Consider the following 12,216-nt stretch of genomic DNA (forward strand, 5'->3'; position numbering starts at 1 on the left):
CAACACCAAAAAAACAAACAACCAAATCAAAAAATGGGTGGAAGACCTAAATAGACATTTCTCCAAAGAAGGCTTCCAGATGGCCAACAAATACATGAAAAGATGCTCAGCATCACTAATTATTAGAGAAATGCAAATCTAAACTACAGTGAGGTATCACCTCACATTGGTCAGAATGGCCATCATCAAAAAATCTATTAGAAACAATAAATGCTGGAGAGGGTGTGGAGAAAAGGGAACACTCTTGCACTGCTGGTGGGAATGTGAATTGGTTCAGCCACTATGGAGAACAGTATGGAGGTTCCTTAAAAAACTACAAAGAGAACTACCATATGACCCAGCAATCCCACTACTGGGCATATACCCTGAGAAAACTGTAATTCAAAAGGACACACGTACCACAATGTTCATTTAAGCACTATTTGCAATAGCCAGGAAATGGAAACAACCTAAATGTTCAACGACTGTTGAATGGATAAAGAAGATGTGGTACCTATATACAATGGAATATTACTCAGCCCTAAAAAGGAATGAAATTGGGTCATTTGTAGAGATGTGGATGGACCTACAGTCTGTCATACAGAGTGAAGTAAGTAAGGAAGAGAAAAACAAATATCGTATATTAATGCATACATGTGGAATCCAGAAAAATGGTACAGATGAACCTAGTTCCAGTGCAGGAATAGAGACGCAGATGTAGAGATCGGACATATGGACGCAGTGGGGGAAGGGGAGGGTGGGATGAACTAGAAGATTAGATTTGACATAAATACACTACCATGCGTAAAATAGATAGCTAGTGGGAACCTGCTATAAATCACAGGAAGCTCAGCTTGGTGCTCTGTGATGACATAGATGGGTGGGATGGGGGTTTGGTGCTCTGTGCTCTGTGATGACATAGATGGGTGGGAGAGAGGTTTAATAGGGAGGGTATATATGTATACATATAGCTGATTCACTTCATTGTATAGCAGAAATGAACACAGCATTGTAAAGCAGTTATACTCCAATTTAAAAAATTTAAAAAAACAAAAGACACTAGAGACAAAGAAGGGCATTTTATAACAATAAAAGGGTTAATCCATCAGGAAGATATAAGTACAAATATATATCCATCTACCTAATAACAGAGCCTAAAGTACATAAAGTAAAAACTGACAGAAATGAAGGGAGAAATAGGTAATTCAACAATAAAAGTTGGAGGTTTATGCCCAACTTTCAATAATGGATAAAGCAACTATACAGAAGATCAAGGAAATAGAATATTTGACCTACACCATAAACCATTTAGGCATAATAGTCATATACAGAACAGATTATACTTTCCAACAATAACAGAGTATACTTTCTTCTCAAGTGTATATGGAACATTCTCTAGGCTAGACCATGTGTTAGTCCATAAAACAAACTTCCACAAATTTAGAAGTATGGAAATAATACAAAATGTATTCTTTGACCACAATGGAATGAAATTAGAAATCAATAATAAGGGAAATTTGAGAAACTCAAAACTATGTGGAAATTAAATAACAAACTCCTAAATAACTAATGGGTCCAAGAAGAAATCAAAAGAAAAATCAGAAAATACCTTGATATAAATGAAAATGAAGACAAAATATGCCAAAAGTTATGAAGACAGGTAAAGCAGTGCTCAGAGGGAAATTTATAGCTGCAAATACCTATATTAAGAAAGAAGAAAAATCTCAAATCAACAACTGGATCTGCACCTAATGACACAGGGAAAAAAAGAGCAAAACTAAACCTAGGAAGGAAACAATACAGATTAGAGTAGGAGTTAGTAGAGGCACAATGGAGAACAGAAATATTGAGGAACAGAAATAGAGACTAGAGAAAAAACAGAAAATAAAAGAAACCAAATGTTGGTTCTTAGGGAAAAGCAACAGAATTGACAGACCTTTAGCTGGTTTGACCAAGTGAAAGAGGACTCATTACCAGAATCAGAAATGAAAGAAGGGGCATTACTTCTCACTTTGCAGAAATAAAAAGGATTATAAGAGAAGACTGAACAACTGTACACCAACGGTTAGATGACTTAGATAAAATGGACAAATTCCTAGAAAGATGCAAACTATCAAAACTTACTCAAGAGAAATAGACAATCTGAATAGCTCTATAACAAGTAGAGATTGAATCAGTAATAACAAGACTGCCTACAAAGAAAAGCCAACACCCAATTGGCTTCACCCCTGAATTCTACCAAACATTGAAAAAAGAATTAATACCAATTCTTCACAAACTATTGAAGAAAATAGAAGACGAGGGAAGATTTCCCAAATTATTTTATGCAGCCCAAACCAGACAAAGACATTAAAAGAAAAGAAAATTACAGACCAATATCTCTTATGGATATGGATGCAAAAATCTTCAACAAAATACTAGCAAACCAAATCCAAAATATAATGAGAATTACACGTCTTGACCAAGTGAGATTTATCTCAGAAATGCAAGGATTGTTTAACATCTGAAAATCAATTAATGTAATACACCACATCAACAGAATAAAGAACAAAAGTTGCATGATTATCTCAATAGACAGGACAAACATTTGACAAAAATCCAACACTCTCTTGTGACAAAAAAAACTTGACAAACTAGGAATATAGGAACTTTATTTACCCAATAAAGGGCATCTGTGAAAAACCCACAGCTAACATCATACTTAATGGTGAAGATGGGATGCTTTCCCCCTAAAATCAGGAAAAGAAAGCAAGGATGTCCATTCTTGACATTTTTATTCAAATGTACAGTACTGGAGGCTCTAATCAGGGCACTCAGGCAAGAAAAAAAAGACATCCAGATGGGAAAGGAAGAAATAAAACTGTCTCTGCTTATAGATAACATAATCTAGTGTGTAGAAAATCCTAAGGAATCCATTAAAAAACTAGAACTAATAAATGAGTTCCACAAGGTTGCAGGATACGAGATCAATATACAAAAGTCAATTGTATTTCTATGCACTTTTAATGACCAGTCTGAAAATGGAATTCAGGAGACAATTTCATTCACAATGCATCAAAAATTATATAAAGTACTTAGGAATGAGTTTTTCAAAGGAAGTAAAAACTTGTATTCTGAAAATGACAAAATGTTGTTGAAAGAAACAAAAGAAGACCTAAATAAATGGGGAAAAAGTCGTATGTTCATAGATCAGAAAACTCAACATTGTTAAGATGACAGTGCTCTCCAAACTCATGTACAGATTCAATAAAGTCCTTATCAGAATCTCAACTGATATCTTTGTAGAAATTGACAACCTGATTCTAAAAGTCATATGGAATTGCAAGGGACTCAGAATAGCTAATTATTCCTGAAAAAGAAGGGGAAAGTAGGAAGACTCCACTTTCTGATTTCAAACCTTACTACAAAGTAATGGTAAACAAGACAGTGTGGTACTAGTACGAGAATAGACATATATCAGTGGAATACAGTTGACAGTCCAGGAATAAATCCATACATCTGTGATCAGCTTACTTTTGACAGGAGGGTCAAGACCATTCAAAGGGAAAAATAGTCTTTTCAACAAATGTTCTGGAGTTGCAGAGGGCTTTACGTGATGCTGTGTGCAGCCATCATGCTAGGGGCTCACAGAGTCAAATCTGGCCCTGCTGGCTCCACTCAGAGAAGAGTGGGTGTGGTAGAGTTTATCCTAGGCACCGACTTGTGGGGCAGAGGTTGGCATGCTCCCACATCAGGCTAATTCTTGACTACTCCACCAAACGTAGAGAAGAAGTGCTGGAAAGAGGCAAACCTCTCGCTGGGACTGCTTAAAGCTCCCGCACCAACGTTACTGAACCCATGATACACATTATAGGAAAGCTTAACTTTTCCTGCTTCAGCTATGCTTGAAGGATTTTAAGAGGAACCTGTAACAATCTCTGAAAGGATGTTGTCTCAAGTGCTACTTGACAACAAGCCATTACTGGCGAAGAATTGATGTCTGTAAAGATAAAGAAATTTCACCTATAAAAAAATTACCAGTTAAAAGAAAAGCATATGAATTTGGAAATGAATTTATAAAACATGAACAGGAGAAAATTTTACAAAACTCCCAACTTTCTGTTTTTAATGAACGTGTAGAGATCATTGGAAATAATGTATGGAAATTAAAAACATGATCATTGAATCACAAATATTAATGAAGGCAATGAACAGCAGATGAGGTGAAACCAGAAAAGCAAAGCAGAAGATAAAACTGAGATATTCTCCCAGAACAGAGAGGAAAAGGATAAAATAATGAAAATAATGAGAGATTCTGGGGATAGAACCTGGGAATACAATCCGTAGAAAGAAACCCTAGAAGTTTGGAATAGAGCAGTTGGAGTGGAAGCAATAATTGATGAAAAGAAAGCTTTCCTAAGCTAAATACCCAAGCTAGCCCCTCATATTGATCTGATAAATACAGGAGTTATACTCTTTTTTTTAAATAAAAAGAAGTATGAGATAGAGAAATGGAGGGAAGTGCCCAATTTCTCACCCCCATATGAAGGGCAGCTGAAGCCAGAGCCCTGACCTTTGACTTCCAGAGCAGTGTCCTCAGCATGCAGGCATGCTGAGGGACATGTGACATTGAGGTTTCAAAAATCTCTTATTCTACAATAAATATATCTACTAATTAATTCAAATGAGGCTCTGAAATAATAGGAACATATGATTATTAAGCTTGAATTTGTAAGAAGTTTCTAACTTCAAGAGCCAAAATCAGCCTTGAAGATTATTCCAGGAAAAATGCTACTCTCACCCATTACTACCTCTTCCATGAGCTTCTAAACTATTCCATGACTTAATGAAGAGTTTATGTTAGAACTATCTTTTCCCATGAAAAGATCTTTCAGCAGATGTCAAACACCATTTCATGACTTTGCTTATTGTGAATTTAAGATTACAACTATATGTGGGGAAGATTAAAATCCACTGCATGATGCAACATAAGCACAGACATTTGCTAATGGAAAACAATCATGGCTACTGGCTAATCTGAGTAGCCAACTCCCCCAGGACCAGCACCCAGTATGCACTGAGTCAGATTCAGAGGTCAGGACTCATGTCTGTATCAGAGCTGACTCCTCAGCACAGCATATGCCACACTCTAATGATCAGGGCCCAGCCACTATTCTCCCATATCATCTTTTGCTAATCTCACCTGCTTTCTACAGGTCGTTAGCTCCAATAGGATCAAACTACAGACATCCTTGAATACCAGCCCTGTCCCTACTCCCCAAGTCTGGAAAAGTACATGTTTGGCAGGTGTAGCTATTTTGTTTTTTCAACCCTGTCTAAGGCTTTAACTCTTCTTTATCCTTTTTAAACACCAGATTTGGCCTCTTCCTTCAGCCAGCTGGATGCCTTTAAACCATAAGGTTGCCATCTAACATAATCTGCACCTGCTCAAGACCTGAGACCCAACATCTGTCCTTGCACCAGGAGCCTTGAGCATTTTCACTGTGTCCAGCCCTTCCTGGGTTAAGTCCAGGAAGGGTGGTAGCTGTGCATGAGGATGCCCCATCCTGGCCCTCACTGGGTCCCAGTTTCCTTCTGGCATGAAAATCAGCCCTTTTATGGACAAATATGTGATGTGATGCTGCTTGCCATAGTTTTGGGAAAGGGACTCAGACAGGCTGCCATAAAACTCAAGGAAGAGGCTTGTCCCCCAGAAGGGAAAACACCCAGGTTTCATCACTAGATTAGACAACTCTCTCTGTGTAAGTTATACCCTATTACAAGTTTCAAGGGATGGTCAGTAGTTCTGCTCAAAATGAATGGAGCCAGGTTTAGGGATTCAGTAATGGAATCTTCCTGAAGCCAAGAATTCCCTTTATCAGAGTGCTAGGGACCTCTTCCTAATTGAAAGAGTTAAAGACAATGGTTTATTTCTGACATTCAAGCTACTTCTGCCAGACAAGTAAACACAGCTGTCAACAACATGCTCTCACGTCTTGTCCTTTTTGCCAGGACACTGGAGTGTGAAGGAAAAGAGAGAGGCATGTAACTCACCAATGTCAGGTATGGGCTCTGGCCAGCCCATGTGGTTCAGTCCTGTCGGGGCACTCTGGGAGAATGGATGGCTTCTTCTAGGGAGATTCAAAGACTCTGGAGAGGTAATGGTCATCTTCCTCCAGCACTAGGAGAGGAGAAAAGAGGCAGAGAGTAAATGAAGAAAAGAGATAACATGTTGTCATTGCCACATTATAATTTTTCTAATTGCCCAGGACTTTGTCATGAGAGAACATGCAGCCAAAATGCACACAGCTCTGGGAGGTGCCATTCATTTCAAAATCCATGGAGAAAAGAGAAGTTTCTCTTGTTGTCAGTAGTCTTCAACCTGTATGGTCATATGTGGCAACCATGGCAGGATAGGTTGTCATTCAACAATGTGAAATGAGGACTGACAGTAGGTCTCCAAACCCCCAAATTATACCAGCTGGTCAGCCACACAGCCTGACATTTCTCCAAAAGGAAGGCTTTGTTTTAGCTATATTCTTGCAGGGGTGCTTAATTAAAATGCAACCCATGAAGTCCCTGACACCTCATAATCGTAAGACAGACTTTACCCTTCAGACAGTAAGGACCAGTGTTGCATGAGGTCTTCGGAGGGGAAGGATATTGTACCTTTCTTTATCATTCCATTATCCAGAAATAAACTTGGCCCCTCCAGATTTTGTCTACTTTATAAAGTTATGAAATTTACTTAAAATTTTTGGTATGTATTCAAATAAATGTTCCATTTTCTTTTGTATTCCACACAAATTAAGTAAACAGTGCTTAGAAAATTCTTTTAGTGATTAATGGAAATGTAAATATACAAACAAGGATTAAGATGGGAGTATGATACCCCACCCCATCTCTTCCATTTGAATGCAACTAAAAACCTTGGGCAGATGTATAAATCAGTTACCTAAGGGCTCTGAAATAAATGGTAGCAGGTGGGTTGGAAAAGGAAGCCAGTATTTGAAGTTACACCAATCCTATAGTGAGTTACCTTTTTTGTGGTCCCTACAGTATCCTCTGGCCTGAACTCAATAGCAGCTTAAAACTGGGTGTGGACCAAAATTACTCCAAAATGCCTTCTCTGGTCTGAAGAGAGGGGAAAGGGACCCCAAGGGTATGAGCAAATTGGGGAAATCCTCTATGTTGTCATTTAGTTCCACCCTAGACTCCCAGGAAATCCCATTATAGTATGGCAGTGATGGCCAGGCAGGCACCTAAAACTCTGAGGGAGGGGGAGAATCCCTATTTCTTTTTTCCTGTCTCTGTCCGCCTGCCCCTTGGCTCCAGAGGCAGACATAGTTGCAGGAAGTATATGCCAGAGTGGGAAAACGAAAGCCTAGCTTTCTAGCAAAAAGTCCAGGAAGAGGGGGACTCCTGGAAGCCAAGAAGTGTCTTGAAGAATGCAGAAAGGAAAGAGATCAAGAAAATGACACCATAATGTTGTTTATGACCACTGGACTTACCCCCAAACTGCGCTTGGGTGGATCTGACCCTAAAGAGAATACTAAAGTCTTTGAGAACCAAATTATGGAGTAGACGATTTTACAGGTCTCAGACTGGCCACTGGGTGATCTACATTATCCAAGTAGCACTGAAAACACCTTGAAAACATGAACTGACATAAGAAATATAGCCCCTGAAGGCCAGTAAGAACTTGTACCCTAAACTCTCAGATGCCTGAAAAACTTAACTATTATTCTCCGTAGAAACTAAATAAGGCTCATAGCATAATATTCAAAATTTCCAAGATATAACCCAAAATTATTTGATATACAGAGAACTATGAAAATCTCCATAACTTATAAGGGAAAGACAATAGATCCCAGCACCAACATGATACAGTGCTGGAATTATAAAAGATTTTAAAGAAGCTCATATAATTGTGCTCTAAGAAGTAAGTGTGAACACTCTTGAAATGAATGGAAAATAACAGCAGGGAAATAGATACAAAATAGAATAGAATGGAAACATTAGGACTGAAAAATATAGCTACAATTGAAAATTTACATGGATGGCTCTTGAGGGCATTATGCTAAGTGAAATAAGTCAGACAAGAAAGAGAAAGACTGTATGACCTTACTTGTATGTGAATTTTTTTTTTTTTTTCGGTATGCGGGCCTCTCACTGTTGTGGCCTCTCCCATTGCGGAGCACAGGCTCCGGATGCGCAGACTCAGCGGCCATGGCTCATGGGCCTAGCCGCTCTGTGGCATGTGGGATCTTCCCGGACTGGGGCATGAACCTGTGTCCCCTGCATCGGCAGGCGGACTCTCAACCACTGTGCCACCAGGGAAGCCCTGTATGTGAAATCTTAAAAAAGAAAAGCCAAGCTAATAGAGACAGAGAACAGATTGGTACTTGCCAAAGGCAGGGAGTAGGGGGTAGGTAAAATGGGTGAAGGCAGCCAAAAGACACAAACTTCCAGTTATAAAATACGTCACGGGGATGTAAGGTGCATCAGGGCAACTATAGTTAATAACACTGCATTGCATAACAGAAATAAAGGGAGGAATTGACAATAATACAATAATATTAGGGGACTTTAACACCCCACTTACATCAATGGACAGATTATCAAACAGAAAACCAATAAGGAAACAGTGACATTAAACGACACATTAGACCAACTGGACTTAATAGGTACGTACAGGACATTCCATCCAAAAACAAAATACACATTCTTTTCACATACACATGGTATGTTCTCTAGAATAGATCATATGATAGTCCACAAAACAAGTCTCAACACATTTAAGAGGACAGAAAATATACCAAGTATCTTTTCAGATCACAATGGTATGAAACTAGAAATCTATTACAGAAAGTAAAATGGAAATAAACACAAACACATAGAGACTAAACAACATGCTACTAAAAACCCAATGAGTCAACCAAGAAATCAAAGAGGAGACCAGAAAATACCCTGAGACAGGGCCTTCCCTGGTAGTCCAGTGGTTAAGACTTTGCCTTCCAATGCAGGGGGTACTGGTTCTATCCCTGGCCAGGGAGCTAAGATCCCACATGACTTGCAGCCATAAAAATGAAAACATAAAGCATAACCAATATTGTAAGAAACAATAAAGACTTTAGAACTGGTCCACATCAAAAAAAGAAAGAAAGAAAAAGAAAATACCCTGAGATAAATGAAAATAAAAACACAACTTTCCAAAATCTATAGGATGCAGCAAAAACAGTTCTAAGAGGGAAGTTTATAGTGATACAGGCCTACCTCAATATATAAGAAAAATCTCAAATAAACAACCTAACCCACCATCTAAAGGAATTAGAAAAATAAGAACAAACAAAACCCAAAGTCAGCAGAAGAACAGAAATAATAAAGATCAGAGTAGATATAAACAAAATAGAGACCCCTCCCAAAAAATAAACCCACAAGAGAAAAGACCAATGAAACCAAGAGCTGTATTTTTAAAAGATAAAATTGATAAGCCTTTAGTCAGGCTTATTAGGAAAAAAAGAGAGAGGACCCAAATAAACAAAATTAGAAATGAAAGAGGACAATTTACAACTGGTATCACAGAAATACAAACAATCATAAGAGAATACTGTGAACAATTACATACCAACAAACTGGGCAACCTAGAAGAAACGGATAAATTCCTAGAAATATATAATCTTCTAAGACTGAGTCAGGAAGAAACAGATAATCTGAACAGACTGGTTACTAGTATTGAAATTGAATTGGTAATCAAAATACTCCCAACATACAGAAGTTCAAAACCAGATGGCTTCACAGGGGAATTCTGCCAAACATTTAAAGAAAATGGAATACTTATCCTCAAACTATTCCAAAAAATTGAAGAGGAGAAAACACTCCCAAACTCGTTCTATGAGGCCAGCATTACCCTGATACCAAAACCAGACAGAGACACTACAAAAAATGGAAATTGCAGGCCAATTTCTCTGATGAATATAGATGCAAAAATCCTTAACAAAATATTAGCAAACCAAATTCAAAAATACATTAAAAAGGATCATAAACCATGATCAAGTGGGTTTTTATCCCAGGGAGGCAAGGATGGTCCAACATCTGCAAATAAATCTATGTGATACACCACATTAACAAAATGAAGGATAAGGGGATTGATCAAGATGGCAGAGTAGGAGGACATGGAACTCATCTATCCCCATGAACACATCAAAAATACATCTACATGTGGAACAATTACCACTGAAAACTAACTGGAAATTGGCAGAAAGACTCCTGTACAACCAAGGCTATAAGAATGAACAAAATGAAGGATAAAAGTCACATGATCTCTCAATAGATGCAGAAAAAGCATTTGACAAAATTCATATCCATTCACAATAAAAACTCTTATCAAAGTTGGTATAGAGGGAAATTTCTCAAGATAATAAAGGCCATTTATAACAAACCCACCTAACATCATACTCAATGGGGAAAACTAGAAAGCTTTTCTTCCTAGATCATGAAGAAGACAAGGATGCCCACTCTCACCATTTCTATTTAACACAGTATTGGAAGTCCTAGCCATAGCAGTCAGTCAAGAGAGAAAAAGGCATCCAAATTGGATGGGAAGAAGTAAAACTATCATATTTGCAGATGACATGATACTATATATAGAAAACCTTAAAGTCTTCACCAAAAAACTTTTAGAATAAATGAATTCAGTAAAGTTACAGGATATAAGATTAATATACAGAAATCTGTTGCTTTTCTATTCACTAATAATTAACTATGAAAAAGAGAAGCAAGAAAACAATCCCATTTACAATCTCATCAAAAAGAATAAAATGTGTAAGAATAAATTTAACCAAGGAGGAGAAAGACATATACTTTGAAAACTATAAGACATTGATAAAAGAAACTGGAGATGATATAAATAAATGGAAAGGCATCCTATATTCATGAATTAGAAGTAATATTGTTAAAATATCGATACTACCCAAAGCAGTCTACAGATTTAATGCAATGCCTATCAAAATACCCATGACATTTTTCACAGAACAAGAGCAAATAAATAATCCTAAAATTTGTATGGAACCACAGAAGATCCCGAATAGCCAAAGCAATCTTGAGAAAAAAGAACAAAGCTGGAGGTGTCATGCTCTCTGACTTCATACTATACTACAAAGCTACAGTAATCAAAGCAGCATGGTATTGGCACAAAAACAGATACATGGATCAATGGAACATCATAGACAGCCCAGAAATAAACCCATGCAATATGGTCAATTAATCTATGACAAAGGAGTTAAGAATATAAAATGGGGAAATAGTCTCTTCAATAAGTAGTGCTGGGAAAACTGGACAATTACGTGTAAAAGAATGAGATTAGATTTCTTCACACCAAAAAAAAAAAAACAACAACAAACCTCAGAATGGATTAAAGACCTAAATGTAAGACCAGAAAGTATAAAATTCCTAGAAGAAAACATAGGCAGTATAATATTTGACACAGGCCTTAGCAATATTTTTTTGGATTTGTCTCCTTAGGCAAGGGAAACAAAAGCAAAAATAAATAAATCGGACCTAATCGAACTTAAAAGCTTTTGCACAGTGAAGGAAACCATCAATAAAATGAAAAGGCAACCTACTGAATGGGAAAAGATATTTGCAAATAATGTCTGATAAGCAGTTAATATCCAAAATATATAAACAGCTCATACAAATCTATACCAGAAAAACCTAAACAACCCAATTAAAAAAAAAAAGGGCAGAGGACCTGAATAGGCATTTTCCCAAAGACGACATACAGATGGCCAGCAGGCACATGAAAATACAACATCAACTAATTGTTAGGGAATGTAATTCAAAACCACAGTGACCTCCTACACTGTTCGTGGGAATGTAAATTGGTGCCGCCACTATGGAGAACAGTACAGAGGTTCCTTAAAAAACTAAAAATAGAGCTACCATATAATCCAGCAGTCCCACTCCTGGGCATATATTCAGAGAAAAACCATAATTCAAAAGGATACATGAGGGCTTCCCTGGTGGTGCAGTGGTTGAGAGTCCGCCTGCCAATGCAGGGGACACGGATTCGTGCCCCGGTCCGGGAAGATCCCACATGCCGCAGAGCGGCTGGGCCCGTGAGCCATGGCTGCTGAGCCTGCGCATCCAGAGCCTGGGGTCCGCAACGGGAGAGGCCACAACAGTGAGAGGCTCGCATACCGCAAAAAAAAAAAAAAAAAGGATACATGCACCCCAATGTTCAATACAGCACTATTT

At 37.9% G+C, this 12,216-nt stretch overlaps 1 protein-coding gene across 8 annotated transcripts in view; it reads right to left on the bottom strand.

The window, feature by feature from the left end:
- The window catches only part of ARHGEF4 (Rho guanine nucleotide exchange factor 4), a 250,732-nt gene that overhangs the window by 91,519 nt on the left and 146,997 nt on the right, over positions 1-12,216 (bottom strand). For all 8 annotated transcript variants that reach the window (XM_089916944.1, XM_089916941.1, XM_022590520.3 and 5 more), the window contains one exon: positions 6,013-6,139. In XM_089916944.1, coding sequence (XP_089773070.1) covers positions 6,013-6,139 — 127 coding nt within the window. The remainder of the gene's footprint in view (positions 1-6,012; positions 6,140-12,216) is intronic.

This window comes from Delphinapterus leucas, chromosome 8, assembly GCF_059928025.1.
Source record: "Delphinapterus leucas isolate spDelLeu-1000000601 "Yukka" chromosome 8, BTC_Dleu_Yukka2, whole genome shotgun sequence".
Classification (NCBI taxonomy): domain Eukaryota; kingdom Metazoa; phylum Chordata; class Mammalia; order Artiodactyla; family Monodontidae; genus Delphinapterus; species Delphinapterus leucas.